The following is a 14,605-nucleotide window of genomic DNA, read 5'->3' as shown; positions in this document are numbered from 1 at the left end:
ATGCTGGCCAGGCGAGGAAACAGCAGCCGTGGGAGGTAGGGGCAGTGCTGGTCCTCAGTCCCTCCCACTCACTACCCACAACCACATTTCTGCTATTGAACTTGGGCTAATTTCCAGAAGCTGGGGAACAGCTATTCACAAATTCAGTAATTGGAGTCATTAGCGTTGACTCTGAAGTCATTTTTGTCTCAGTCTCTCTCTTGGAGAGCTTTTAAGACCCTTTAAATTGGTTAATGGAGAGTTTAGAGATGAGGATGGAGCCTCAGCCCTGCTTCCCTCTGCCCATCTCCCTGGTTCTCTCCAACACACTCAAGGGCAAGACCGAGAGGTAATCCACCATCTGTTTTATTAAACACTTATATATCCCTACCTGACCTTTCCTAAAAAGGACTCATGGTCTCCACCCTCTGGCTCCAAGACTCCAGGTGCCTAATCTCCACTGTTCTACAGGGTGACAATAGATAATGTTTTCAAATAACATGGCAGTGTGGACTGGTAGACCAGAAGTCTGGGCCAGAGTCATGATGTCAGTTTTGATCTTCATCTTGACCTGGTAATTCCTCTTCCTCCTCCTCTTCCTCTTCTTTTTTTGTTTTGTTCTTTTTGTTTTATATGGTGGTGGTGGTGGTGATTTGAGACAGGGTTTCTCTGTGATTACAGCCTTGGCTGTCCTGGAACTCACTTTGTAGACCAGGCTGGCCTTGAATTCATAGACATCTGCCTGCCCCTCTGCCTCCTGAGTGCTGGGATTGGGCATGGGTCACCACGCCAGCAGCCTGGTGATTCTTAAGGCCGTGGAACTGCAGGCACCAGTCTGTCTTTGGGAACCTAAGCAAGGAGTAAGGATCTTTCTGCAGGGAAATGGTTGCACCTCAATCTTTAAGGCAGGAGCCCTCAGTCTACAACTGAGGAAGCATGGTAGAAATCCGGTCATCGCTTCCAGGTGGCACAGCCCTCTAGCTCTTCACACACCTTCCTCTTCTTTATGGAGCTGGGAGGTGCTGATGGTTTCTGGGAGGGTAAGTAGCTAACTTGCCTCTTCTTTGGGACTCAAATTGTGCTGTCTCTGAGAACTCTCATTCCTAAGGACGAGGTCTGAAAAAAGGCCAAGCAGACACAAGCAAGCACTCAGGTAACTTCTCTTTTCCACATCAAAGACAAAAATGATCATGAGCTCATTGGGGATGGACAAGGCGAGAAGACTAGCACTGTCAGGATTTCCTGAGCTTCAGCTACTCATGGAAACATCTCAGTACTTCTGCCATTGTATATTAAACATGTTACTAAAGCAAAGCCTCTTGATTACATACATCATGTAAACTGTTAGGGGCAAGCACACACCCAGGGTTGTTGGCAAACTATGGTATGGTCTAAGGGTGAGGAAACAGAAGCTCAAGAACAGAAGTTAGCTTCAAAAACAGAAGGGGGGGGGTGTGTGGGGTTACTGACTGAATATTTTTGCTGCATTTGAGGCTTACGTGAGAGGAGGCCCAAGGCTCAAGTGGAGAAAAAGCTAAAGTCACCAATTAGCCATGCACTTGAACTGGGTGGGCGCCTGAGTACCAGTCGGAATCGTGACCCTAGGTTTATACTAACGGCAGATCTCTGCCACCCAACCTCCAGTCACCCTCTTCCTAGCCCACCAGGCACAGCCAGGGCTGCATTTAATCTCACCTTAGCCAAAACCCAGTCTTACGAGACTCCTTTCCAAGGATGGCATAGCCCTGCTGGGGGCTCCATGGCTGGTTCCAAGATGGCCACTTCTGCAGAGGAGGCCTAGGTTTCCAGTGCTTGAGGCATGAGGGAGGCCTGAGGCGCCAGCCAAGAAGGTGTTCAGGCTACAGAGGGAGGGGCTGGAGAAAGACTTCAGTCCTATAGCCAGGTGGCTGGGCCCTGAGGCAACAAAAAGAGGTGACAGCAAAGCTTAATCATCAGTCCTGGGGTGGCGGGGTGGGTGGAGGGGGCTGGGTCTGTTTGTTTGATTGCAGCGAGGTCTCTACATAATACTGCCTGACCTAGAACTCACTATTTAGACTATACTGGCCTCAAACTCAGGGATGAGCCCGACTCTGCCTCTAGTGGTGGAATTAAAGGTGTAACCCACCTTGCCTGTAGGGCAGGGTCTTCTTAAAGGACCTGGCTCCCCTCAAATTTCTGTTCTATCTTTTTTTTAAGATTTATTTATTTATCATGTATCCAGCGTCCTGCCTCTGGAAGAGAAGACAATGATCTTAACCACTGAGCCATCTCTCCGGTTCCTTCCCCTGGAATTTCTAATGGGGCCCAGCCCCTGTAACTCAGATGTGAGTAGGGTTTTCACTGCCTTAGAAAGGTGGCTCAGCCAGCCTCAAGTGGCTCTCTTAGAAAATCCTGACAGCAACCATCATTTCCTAGTTTACTAAACACTTACTGTGAGCTATACTCTGCTATGATTTTTTCCTAAAGCAGTTTCTTGCTGTTATCCAACCTGCCTGGGAATGTGTGGCTCAGTATCCCTAATGTTGTCACTCCTGGCAGGCAGCACCATGACTGGTTATGCTAAGCCCTTTATTTCCCTTGAAATGTAGTGCTTACAACAAGCTAAGGTGTTGATAACTTGTGATTGTTAGGGAAGAGACTAAGACTGAAAGGCATGGAGTTCTAGTTCAGTGTCAGCAGAGGTTAAGACACATGTTTGCTTCACTCGGAAAGCTGGGCTTCTAACTACTGCTAGGGCCAGGACTGACAGGGAGACCTGGGGCTAATACCCTCTTTTGTCACAAGGCACTAGGCATGGAAGGAACCAGGCCTTGACTTGTATTACCTGCTGCTTCCACATTAAAGAGGGTCCGAAGCCTCTCCTGGGCGGGTTCGTTCCCCATAGCCGCTGACTTCTGGTAGCACTTCACAGCCTCTCCCAGATTCCTCTGTACACCAAGGCCCTTCTCATAGCAAATTCCCAAGTGGAATCTGCTCTGAGAGTCCTAAAGGAGAAGACAGACAAACTGAAGAACTGTAATGCTCAGTCAGGAGGAAGGTGGAGTCAGGGGGCATGCTGGGCCTTCATGCACGTAGCCTGCCACACACACTCCAAGCTCCTCGACCATGTAATGTAGAGGCCCAGTGCTTGCCAAAGGAGTTAGGTTCCTCTGCCCAGGGAGATTCCACCCCGTCAGTGTGAAGGCTTCTCTTGCAGGAAATGGATGAAAAAGCCTGCAGAAGGGTTCAGCCCTTGATGGACAGGAAAGTGGCCAGCAGGCTAGCCTGCAGGCAGGTTTCTCGAAGCCAGGTCTGACTCCCTGACTTAGCCTGAGAGGACTGCAAAACAGAAACCACAACACAAGCATGTCCTTGTCAGAGGCTTTGCCCCCTGCCTGTGGCTCTGGCTCTCTCTCCTCGCTGACATGATGCTCCTCTTTGAGACAGAATGAGTAGGTATTAGGTGCCTAAGTTTCCTTACCTATAGAACAAGTTGACAGAAGCACTGCCTGTTTAGGTTGTCACTGCATGATAAAGGCTTAGGTCATTGCCACTAGCATCATACTCCCCTTTGGCTATGCACAACACTGAGCTCTCCCCCTCACTAGAGCTCTTACCATATTTTTCAAAGAGAAGCAGTGATGCCCTATGCAGGAAAAATGACATTGTGCACACTGTGAGCTCCAATCCATGACTGCTGACTTGTCTATGCTCTTCTGAACATGCGTACTGATCCCATACACTGGAGGGATCCATCAAACCGCCGATCACCTCAGCGCTTCAGTGATTAAAAATCTCTGAGACTGTCCACACTGAAACAACTGTCTTCACTTGGTGCTCTTGAAATCCAAGCAGTCATTCCCCTGGCATTCCTCATCAACATCCCATGGAACCAACACCCATGGAATAAACTGGGTGATGCCCCTTGAATGTCAGCACCCAGGGCAGACAACTAGGTATCCCTCTCTCCATTTGTATCTGACGTCCCACCATGACAGCTAGTCTCAGGCATAGCTTCCAGGCATCTCTCCATGAGGTGGCAGATAGCAGATGATGAAGAAGGTGGGCATTTTGTGCTTGTTTTAAAGGCGATGAAGCAGATTTGAATCAAGAAGTGATGGACGGCCCGATGTGTGGTGCATGTGTAGCAACAGGCCCGGTGGCTCGTAGAGGAGCCTGCTATGCCACACCCCAAAGGAGAGCAAGCATTCCCACCTCAGATGAGCAGTCTCCACCTTTAACCTCAGCGCCCCAGTGGCCCTGTCTAAGGTCACACAGTGGAGCAGAGGAAGCCATGACATTATTGATCAGTATTATTGATAGGATTATTGAATCAGCCCAAAGGCTCCTAGAAAACATACCATACCTCAGAGCTCAGAACCAGTTTCCAAATCCCTTTTCTTATCAGACTTGCTCCCCAACATGCACAGACCAGAGACCTCATACGTACCCCATTGCTGGCTGCCAGCCAAAAGTATTTTACAGCTTTCTGTTCATCCAGGTGTGGTTCCTTGGTAAACAGTACCCCAAGGAAAGCCTGGGCCTGTTGGGGAGGAATGACAAAGCATCTTGGTCACTTTCAGGCTCTGATACCTCACTTAGACGGATCCCAGCACCGGCACTCACCTCTGTCAAGCCAGAGTCTGCAGCCTGCTTCAGCAGAGAGACAGCCCTCTGTCGCTCGGGGTCTGACATAGAGCCTGGACTTTGCAGCAGGCACCTGGCATAGCGGTACTGAGCCAGGCTGTGGCCCTGGACAGCAGCCAGGTGGTAAAAGAGGATAGCCTGGGCAACAGGAGAGAGAACCAGACTGCAGATGACTTGCCTCTTTCCTTGAAATTTTAAAAATCATTCAAATAAATACATAATCATTATATATTAGTCAGGTAAATGGTGGAAAGTCAAAACTTAAAAACAGAAACCTAAAATACAATAGTGAAACCCCAATATATTTTGCATTCTAAAGAGCATTAGGCTTTTGCTGGTGTTTCTGATCTGCTGCTTTTTTGAGAGGGGGTTGATATAGAGTTTTATATCAAGAGTTCTGTATCAACAGCCCTGTCACTGTCTATAGAGCTCGGATTGGCCTCAAATATGTGGAAATTCTTCTGCCTCAGCCTCCAGAGTGATGGAATTATAGGTATGTGTTACCATGGTCAATTAAGATATTCTTTATTAAAATTAATAGGGTATAGGCTTCCAAGTTTTTTCCATGGATAAGTTATACACATTGCACACTATGTGGAAAATTACACATGTATGGTTGTATACATGTCTATATACATTGCAGGTATATATAAAAATATATAATATATAATTGTTTTTATTTTGTGTGCATGGGAGTTCTGCCTGCATGTATGTGTGTACACCACGCTTGTACAGTGCCTGTGGAGGCCAAAGAGGATGTCAGATCTCCTGGAATTGGAGTTACAGATGGTTGTGAGCCACCACGTAGGTACTGGGAATTGAACCCAGGTCTTCTGAAAGAGCAGCTAGTCGGCTTAAGTGCTCAGCCATCTCTGTGGCCCCTATATGTTTATGTATGAATATACATTCATACAGTGAAGGAGACATAACAGTATACTTTGAGTGTTTTTGCCTGTCGATTTAGGTCTGATATATCATTACTATGGTACCACAGACATAAAAGAACATTAATGTGATTCTCCCCCTTCCTTTCACATTCAGGTCAACGAAATATTTCACATATGACACCCTTGTATACCTGTCTTTCTATCTTAAAATTACTTTCTTCCATCAGGGCACAAATCTAGGCTCTGAGCATACAGTTGCAAAGAAGGGCAAAGTGTCTGCACCCCCTGGGTTCTGAGTACATGTCTGTAAGTTAGGAATATCTTACTTTGGAGTCACAGCAGGGCTCCAACAGAGCCAGGAAGAGAAGTAGAACTACCCTTCTGCTTACTGCTCAGTTTTTGAGCTCGCTGGGTTGGGGATGAAACGGTACCTTGCTGAGGTCCCTGGGGGTGCCTCTGCCATGCTCTAGGCACAAGCCCACATTGTACTGTGCTTTGCTGTAGCCACGGTCTGCGGCTTTCTGGAAGTAGGAGAAGGCTGCTGTGTAGTCCCCTGTCTTTATGTTCTCTGTCCCTGTAGGAAAGCATGGAGAACACACACACGGTTCCCACCAAACTGTGTTTCTACATCGTCAACCACACCCTGACGGCTGCTCGTCTCCTCCCAGAATCCCTCTTTCAAGTGTGCAACATTTACTTTTCCAGTTGGCTCACTGGGGTGGGGTGGGGGTGGGAGGTTAGAGGTCAGGGGCTTGGTGCCAGAGACTGGTGGCTCTGTTTGCTTATGTGGCCAAAGTTCTGACTGCCTTTTGGGAAGAACCCCTCCCCCTCCTCCATATTGAGGCTGTCCATCAATATGCCTGTGCTCGTCTCCACCAATGAGACGTTGTCAGGGGTATGAATCTTAATCAGGGTGACAAGATTCTCACAGACAGGAAAGAATCCTAAGTAATTCTGACAGCGGTGACCTTGAAACACTATCAAGGGCTGGCCCCTGGGTCTCAGGAACATCCTTGACTCCTGTCCCCCAGGCTCAGTAGGTCAAGAGATCCCAGAGAATGAGTCAGGGCCCTTTGCCCAGGCATTATGGAAAAAGCCAGGACTCAACTTTGCCAGTTCTCATCTTTGCTCAAACTGACTCCTGCCTGAGACCCCGTGTCCTGATTCTGTTGCCAGGCCTCCCGTCGCTTCTGTTCTAGAACCTTCAGACTACACTCCGGGTTTTAAACTCTTTTTAGCACTTTCCTAATATACCAAACCTTTGTCTACAGACGCAGCTGTTACAAAAGAATAAGCCCTGTCTCTTCAATTATACTGTAAAATCCTCGAGGCAGGCAGAACAAGACTGGAGAAGTAATTTTGCATGGGATGAAAATTCTACATAAATGCAAAATATGATTATAGCTTGTGCTGCCTTTGTGCTCCACCACAGGGCTCAGCACTTGCTGAATAAATGAATACGTGAATGGAGGGACAGGCACAAGCATTCTGAGAAGAACCTGCCCCTCCAGATCTCACTCCTTCAGCAAGCAGAGTTAAAGTCACTTCCCTCCCTGTCTAGAGTTCACGGATCCCAGGTCCTTGGGAAGGAGAGACAAGGGGCAGAAGAGGCCACTGTTCACCAGTAACCTGGATTCCTCTACTCCTCTGGTCTCTGCTTCCCCTAGCCGTGGCTAAGCCCTCATCAAACCTTGCTTAGTTCTCAGCAAGGTCTTCCTGCCTGCCTGGCATCAATCCATGTTGCTCTGTAAACAGCCACACGGGTCACATGACCATCCTTCTTCATGCTTCAGTGGCTTCCTGTCTTACAATCTCTTCCTGGGCTCAGAAAACCTGACGTGATCTCGCTCCTGCCGCTTGCTTCTGTGACGTCATCCACCTACCCTTTCTGTGTTCGCTAACTTCCAGCTATGCTTACCTCTCTTTTACCCTTTGACAAGTACAACCTGAGGCTGCCTCAGGACCTTTGCTCTCACTTTCCCCTCTGCTGGAAAGCTTTCTCCAGATGGGAACAAAAGTAGCTTGCCTTCGTCAGCTGGGGTTAGCTCAAAGGTCTCCCTTCCAGCATATTTCAACATGAAAAGTCACTCCTTACCCAAGTTGCAAAAACATCCCCTTATTCAATTTCTTCAAAACATTTATCATCTGAAATTCATTTTATTTGCCAGATTACTGTTTTTCCTTTTTGACCCAGAGCCTCATTATGTACCCTTGTCTGTCCTGGCATATACTACATAGACCAGGCTGGCCTCAAATTCAAAGGATCTTCTTGTCTCTGCCTCCAGTGTTGAGATTGAAACTGTACACCATGATACCTGTCCAGTTTACTATTTATTATCCTTCAATTCACAGGTCAACATCGTGAGAATAAAGAAAATGGTGTACAGCCAGTAAATATTCTCTAACTGAGCCTCAGTCTCTCACCCACTCAACTACTGGGCCCCATCAGCTGCTGCTGGGAATTCACCTTAGATGGTAGAGACATGAGCCAAGTTACCAGAGAACCAGGACAAACTGCTGAGTCATGCGGAGCTCCTAGACTTAATCAGGGTTTGTTCCCATTATGCACTGGGGCCTTTTCTAAGCATGGCAGAGAAGGCTGGGTGTCCTCTAAAATTATTTTCTACTGCCTACACAGGACAGAATTTTCAAGGAAGCACATGGCCGTCTGACTGAAGACATTTCTCAGCCTCCTCTGTAACAGATGGCCTATAAGTCTACCTTGTGGTTTATGTACCTCCATAAAGGGTACCTTCAAGGTCACGCCCTTAGAGGAAAGGACTGGTCCTCTAGCATACTGTGTCCTTCTTCCCAGCTGACCAGGACTCAAGGCGAGAGCTAGTTTTAGACTGGCTGAACCTGTATGAGCAGGGAGCTGAACCACCATGCCACATCTGGTCTACCTACCCAAGAGAAGATAAACCCCTCGTTTAAACCCTTCTCTACTCTGACTGCACCCCACCCACCCTATGCCGTTTCCTTAGTCTAGGGAACCAGGTACCCAGGAAGTTGAAAGCAATGGCAACGCTGAGCTGAAAGAGTTGCTGGATGGAAGTCACAGCCTCCTCCAGAGGAAGAGCCTTGGGCTTGTCTTGCTCCTAGAGAAGAAAGAGAAAGCAGCGTCAAGGTGTGATCCACTTGGATCTCCACTGGCCCCAAGAGTGCAGTGGGTATCTAGGGTTCCAAACCTGGACCATACATTTTTTCCTCCAGGGGGGCCGGCCTCAGCTGCCTTTGCCTGGGATGTGAAGTCCCTGCTAGCATTCAGGAAGCCAAAGTCACTGGGCTCTGCAAGGGAAAGGCCGACACCCCATGGTCAGAGAGAAGGTGTGACGTCTCCCTGTCTGCCCTGTCTATGTCCAGTAACTCTCAGGCACCCCAGAAAGCAAGAGGCCTCAAAGGAATGACAACTGGTTACCCGGGTATAGTGAGTAACAAAGGGCCATCTGCCAGCCCCTCCCCCACCTGTAGATATTAGGTGAGGTCGCACCTTCTTCAGGTAGGTTCAGAAAGCCAGGTTTCAGGGAGCTATCTGAAGGAAGGCCCTGGGATCGAGCTGCGGGTTCTTCCTGGCCCAGTCTTGGTTCCCTCAGGCCAGTGTTCCTGGGAGCCGGGCAGTCAGGACTGGGAAGAACATGCCTCCGAAGTGCTGGAGAGAGCCAGCAAGATGTCACATGAGAAAGGGATCAGTTCTTGGGAAGCAGGGGGCACTTGCCAGTCCGTCTCTCTGAGATCTGGGAGGCCAGAAGAATTGTGGAACTCCTTTCTACTCTTCCTTCTCTACTTTGTCTGGCCTTCCTTTACAGGGATCTGTATGGTGACGTCCCGTCCTAAGCACAAATCACTTGAATTCTCGCAGTGTCAGGGAGTACCTACCTCATTCACTGTCTGTAGCCTAGTATCCAGCTCTCTGCTTAATGCTAACACACTGTCTGCTAAATAGGACAAGAACTTATACTCCAACCAACAATAACCAAGTGTATACTATGTGCTAGGCACGGCTAGCCATAGAAACTGAGGTATGGGAAGATTAAAATCGATTTCTTCAGGGACATAAGAGTAGTCAGTAAACTGTAATTGTGGGATTTGAACCCTTTCAAGCTAACTCCAGAGTCATAATCATGAGGTTATAGGCTTTTTGAACACAATCCAAAATACATATTCAGTAGGAGTTACTGATGAGTGACCGTAGAACTGAACCTAACTTGTTGAGGATTGGAAAGGAAGCCACACCCAGGGTCTAAAGTAGCCTAGACCTTGGGGCTTCCTCTCTAGGAGGTGACAGAAGGACACTGAAGAACACTTAGGGGCGGCATGGCCCACACCCAGTGCGGATAGCATTTTCCCACTCCTCTTCCTCTGACTTTAGATAGGAAATGTAAGGAGCCGCTGATGGCCCTCTTCCTGAGGTGTAGCCAGAGATACTTCCTGGCCCAAAGAAAACTCCCAGCCTCCCTCCGTTGCCCCTTGAGGACCAAGAACTCACAGGAGTGCGGGTGCCACCAGGAAGAGGAGAGGAAGCGGTACAGGGGACTGTGCCAAGAGCAGCGTTCAGCTGACTGAGGTCCTGCTACCAGAGGTGCATGGAAGTGAATCTGCCTCGCCAGGTGCAAGGCCAGCACGGCCAGAGTGCCCTGAAAAGAAAGCAGTCCATCAGGGACACGGCCCCCAACGGTCATTTATCAATTGCCCGGTAGCCTCTCTTGACTAACAGGGGCAGCTCCACACCGTGTACTTTCATGGCATGTGAGCCTGGCCTTTGGTGTTCTGTAGTCCTTCTCAATTATTCACTTAGGGTCTGTCACTCCTGTTTAGTTTATAAGCAAGACAGAGGCAGGCCCATGGACCATGAACATTCTGGTATCCCTAAAGCCCAGGGCAGTGTTAAGCAAAAGTAGATGCCAATAAGAAATGCATGCTGAATGCATACGCCAGCGAGTGACAGAATAAAAGGCTATAGGCAGGCACAGAAAGGCTATGGTAAGCTGGAGCTTAGCCTAAAATCTAGGGACAAGTCAGAGCACCCAACCAAGCCCTAAGAGCATACATGTATAAGGGGAAGTTTGAAAAGGTCACACAGAAGAGCTGGGCTTGATTCTATCCCCAGGGCTGCTTGTTCACCCCGTCTTCCTGTGCTGTGCTGGACACACCCCAATACTTCTTCATTGCTGCAGGAACTATGCACCATAGCAGATAAAGGCAGAATCTGTCTGTATCTATGCCGTAGATGTATATAACATACAATGCATGTCATTTGTAGCTTTTGTTGAAAAAGACAAAACCCAAACTCACAGAGAAACAAATGCAATAACCAACCAATTATGCTAAACACCTAGAAGAAAGCCAACCAGAGGGCTGCACAGAGCCTGAGGAGGGTGACGTGAAGTGTTCCCATGAGGCTGGCGAGTGAGCTGCAGCCAGAAGGAAGAAAAACAAGGCTCCACCATTAGGAAGATAAGGTGACGGATACACGGCGTGGGAAACAGTTTGTGCGCAGGCCCTTCCACGTGGGCAGTGGTGACAGAAGAACCTAGAGATGACAACCTAGAGAGCTGGCTGGTAGGCTACAACAGGCTTAGTTCCCTAATAGAATCAGTGTGGTACCGACCTAGAGCTCAGATCTTTGACACAATGAAAAAAAAATACTCCCTTCTCTATGGTATACTCTTCTTCCAGTCCACAGAAACCCAGAGAGCTATGCTTGTATCACAGAGACACTCCATATTCAGCTCTGCTGATGACACCAAATGGCAGGTTTAAAAAAAATTGAGGATCAGAGTGATCAAGTCGTTTGCCCAAGGTAAACAGCATGTAGTACCAGGTTGGGATGCAGAAGACCTGAGAATGAGATGTGATCCACTCTGAATATCTTATAGCTAGAATGGCCACGTGGGACACTGCCTGCAGGGTCAAGATTCTGCCCTATGAGACTAAATGTTTGATTTTTTGTTTTGTTTTTTCGAGACAGGGTTTCCCTGCGTGATCCTGGCTGTCCTGGCACCTACTCTGTAGACCAGGCTGGCTTCGAACTCAGAGCTCCATTTGCTTCTGCTTCTGCCTCCTGAGTGCTGGGAATAAAGCCATTCACCACTACTGCCCAGCATGAGACTTAATGTTGTTGATGCATTCCCAACCTTAAAGATCAAGTTCAACAAATATTTATCAAGCAGCCTTATGCATCAGACTCTGAATTAGGTGATTCTACAAGATAGACTCGGTGAGGCAGCCATGGGGTACAGCTTGAATGTCAGTCGGGAAAAACTGGTTCTACCACTTAAGAGTCATGTGACCTCAGATATATTACTAACATTCCAAAGCCTGATTGTCCTCCTGTATGGAATGAAGGTTAAATCTCCCTTGCACGATTTTTTTAATATCAAACAAGATAATGTGTGGATAACAGTTCATGTTGGTAAGCCGTGCTATCAGATACTTATCATTTGCACTAACCTCCATGAAGGAGAGAATTATATTTTCCTTGTTCTCTACTCTGTCCTGATGATTAGCTCAGAAGTGTTAGTAACTGTCTGTCAAATGGAGAAGAGTAAGTGCACGGCAGAGGCTGGAGGAATGACAATGTTTCCATGAACATGCTCAGGGTCATAGGCCTCACCATATGAATACATATGTGTTTCTAGACTTGGATGTTCCCCCATGCAAGAGCATTCCCAGGACAGGGTGGGGAAGCCTTACCCAGGAGACGGCATCCCGCAGAGTGTTTGGGGAGACATGAGCAGACATCCAGTGGAAGGCCTCTTTCCATCCACAGCACTTTGGGTCCCTGTTCCTCTTTGAACCATGGGAGCCTGATCTAGATGGTGCAATTAGAGACTATTAAGTTCTGGACACACTGGGAATTGAAGGCCACACATGACAGAATGTCAGTCTCTTACCTGTCAAAGTTGACCCTAGGGAGTGGCAGGGTAGTGGAGGTTGTCTGAGGCCCATCTGAACTGGTGGGTTTGGGTGTTATCCCTCGGAAGCCTGGTCCCAGCAGGCGAGGAAGAGCTGTGGGGACAAGGGACAGTCATACCATCAGGAATGGATTGAAGTGAGGAGGGTATCTACAATCTTCCCTCCAACCTTTGAGAACACCTTATCCTGAGAGCCCAATAATCACTATTGTCTGTGTGATTATTTACTGGAGATGGAACCCAAGGCTTTCAAGATGCTAGGCAAGCTCTGTACCACTGAGCCTGCTCCTCTAGCCCTTGAAGTAGTTCTTAAACAAGGGTACAGACAGAACTCTTTAGCGTAGTAGGGATCCCACGGTATCACCATCCCAGAAATAATAAAGCAAGACCCTTAAGGATGTAGCATGTTTATTTTGAAAAAATCCTCCTGGAGTTCTGATGCAAGTGGCTACTTCTGTTCTAGAACCATATAGTCTCACTCTAATGAGCACGTGTCTTTAAATTCCTCCTCTTACCATTGGCTTTCTTTCATTGACTCCTCCCTTTCAGAGCTCCACCCATCTCCTTGGATCTAAGCTCCACCTTCTTCCCACTTTGTCCTACCACGTCTCAAATTCCAAAGGCTCCGGACGCCTGAATAGAGCCTTGCTCCCTATGTCCCGCCCTCCCCAGATCTAACTCTACCCACTGCCGCTATGGCGGTCTTCCCGCGGATCGCGGCGCACTGTAGTTACAAGTCCATCGCCTGCTGGAACTCGCCTTGCAGACAGCCCCTACCTCGCCCCAGGATCCCTGTCAGGCGCCACATGTCGTAGCAGCACCATAGAGCTTGCAGCCAAGGGATCGAGGTCCGAAGGACAGGACAGGGACCAGAGTTGATACTGCGCAGTCCCTAGCAGCCGAGTCCCCAGCCAGCCAATTAGCAAGGAGCCCTGCCGGAAGGATGACGCTCTAGGAAGGAAGTAGCGGATGGGGCGGGCTTGGCGCTAGCTAGGTGAGAGCTACAAGAACTTGAAGCAGGGCCAGGGCCGAGATTTTGTCCTCTATCGCCATTGCAGGAGCCGCGAGGGAGCGCGGATCCGAATGGTGGCCGGTTGGTGGACCGAAGTTCTCAGAGCAGTTTTGCCCCCCAGGTTCTAGCTCTGGTCCGGTTTTGTCTCTTTACATTTAGGCTGTAGGCAGAGGAAATCCTCGCCAGCGGGCCAGAATTCCAGCGCACTTAATAGTTGTTTAAGGCCATAAACTATTGTTTCTTTAGGAATCTCACCAGAAACCCAGTTTACAGGTAAAGGACATGTACTAAACCCTTTGTGCAACCTTTGTGGCGCCTGGTTTTACTTTATCGCATTGTAATTCCAACCTACAAACCACCTTATACATTCACTTAACAATGAGAGGAGTGGAGTGGGTCTTAGCAACCTTTTGCGATGTAACTTAACCACTAAAGAGGTATCTAGCTAACATGGCAGCTCTCGAGGAGTCCGTATTGACACGCTGGTATGTATTGTTTTTGTTTTCCTAAGCGTCTTCTATGCCTAGAGTTACCTATGTTAAAGATATCTTTAGTAAAATCTCCAGCTCTTCAGAGTGGTTAGTCCTGAGATTCTTTTTAATCCTTTAAGCCAGGAATTCTGGTTTGGCCTGAGTCAAAGCCCCTAAAAAATTAGGAGAACTCAGCCTGCTGAAGCTAACAGTGTAGGGCTATTTCCTTCCCTTACTGCTCATGCTCTGTTGCCTGGGCCTCTGTGAAAGGATAGGGTCTGGAGTAATCTTGACTCCTTGTTCCTGAAGATTTTTTGAGTGGCTGCTCTTTTCAAACCACCTAAGAATTCACAGGCCCTCGTCAGTCTGAGCTGCCAGTTCAGTTTCAGTCAAAGTTAAGTTTTTGTAAACTGGTCCCACTTTCGGCACTCTGGAGTCCCGTGAAAAAAATGAAAGGTGTTCAGAGTTCCTCTCTCCTTCCCCCAGAGTGTGTGACTTTTAGGTGGGAGGGAGTGTCTGGGATAAAGGAGTACTGGCTGTACCTAGTCTTAGACCCAGGCATGTGGTGTGAAAGTTGTGTTTATCTTTAAAACACTCTCAAGCCATATGTCAGCCACCGTTCCAGGCTAGGAGAGGACAGATTGATAAACAGCATTTGTGGTCTCCAAAAATATATGGCTCCAGTACATTAAGAGTAGACTGAAGTAGGATGAGGTG

General features: G+C 48.1%; 1 protein-coding gene across 2 annotated transcripts; it reads right to left on the bottom strand.

Annotated features, from left to right (window-relative positions):
• Positions 1 to 329: 329 nt before the first annotated feature.
• On the bottom strand, positions 330 to 13,327 carry Dele1 (DAP3 binding cell death enhancer 1). 2 transcript variants are annotated; one of them, XM_087592862.1, is made up of 13 exons: positions 13,166 to 13,327; positions 12,386 to 12,500; positions 12,186 to 12,303; positions 9,979 to 10,126; positions 8,983 to 9,141; positions 8,692 to 8,780; positions 8,494 to 8,590; positions 5,924 to 6,066; positions 4,585 to 4,743; positions 4,409 to 4,501; positions 2,804 to 2,963; positions 1,675 to 1,893; positions 330 to 1,095 (listed from the first exon to the last, which is right to left on the bottom strand). In XM_087592862.1, exons 1-12 carry the CDS (start codon positions 13,212 to 13,214, stop codon positions 1,676 to 1,678), a joined length of 1,548 nt encoding a protein of 515 aa, XP_087448988.1. In that variant the 5' UTR covers positions 13,215 to 13,327; the 3' UTR covers positions 330 to 1,095; position 1,675.
• Between the last annotated feature and the right edge of the window lie 1,278 nt (positions 13,328 to 14,605).

The sequence above is a fragment of the Rattus norvegicus genome, chromosome 18 (assembly GCF_021556685.1).
Source record: "Rattus norvegicus strain SHRSP/BbbUtx chromosome 18, alternate assembly SHRSP_T2T, whole genome shotgun sequence".
Classification (NCBI taxonomy): domain Eukaryota; kingdom Metazoa; phylum Chordata; class Mammalia; order Rodentia; family Muridae; genus Rattus; species Rattus norvegicus.
The sequence above is the reverse complement of the archived record's forward strand: the minus strand, read 5'-3'. Positions and strand labels throughout refer to the sequence as shown.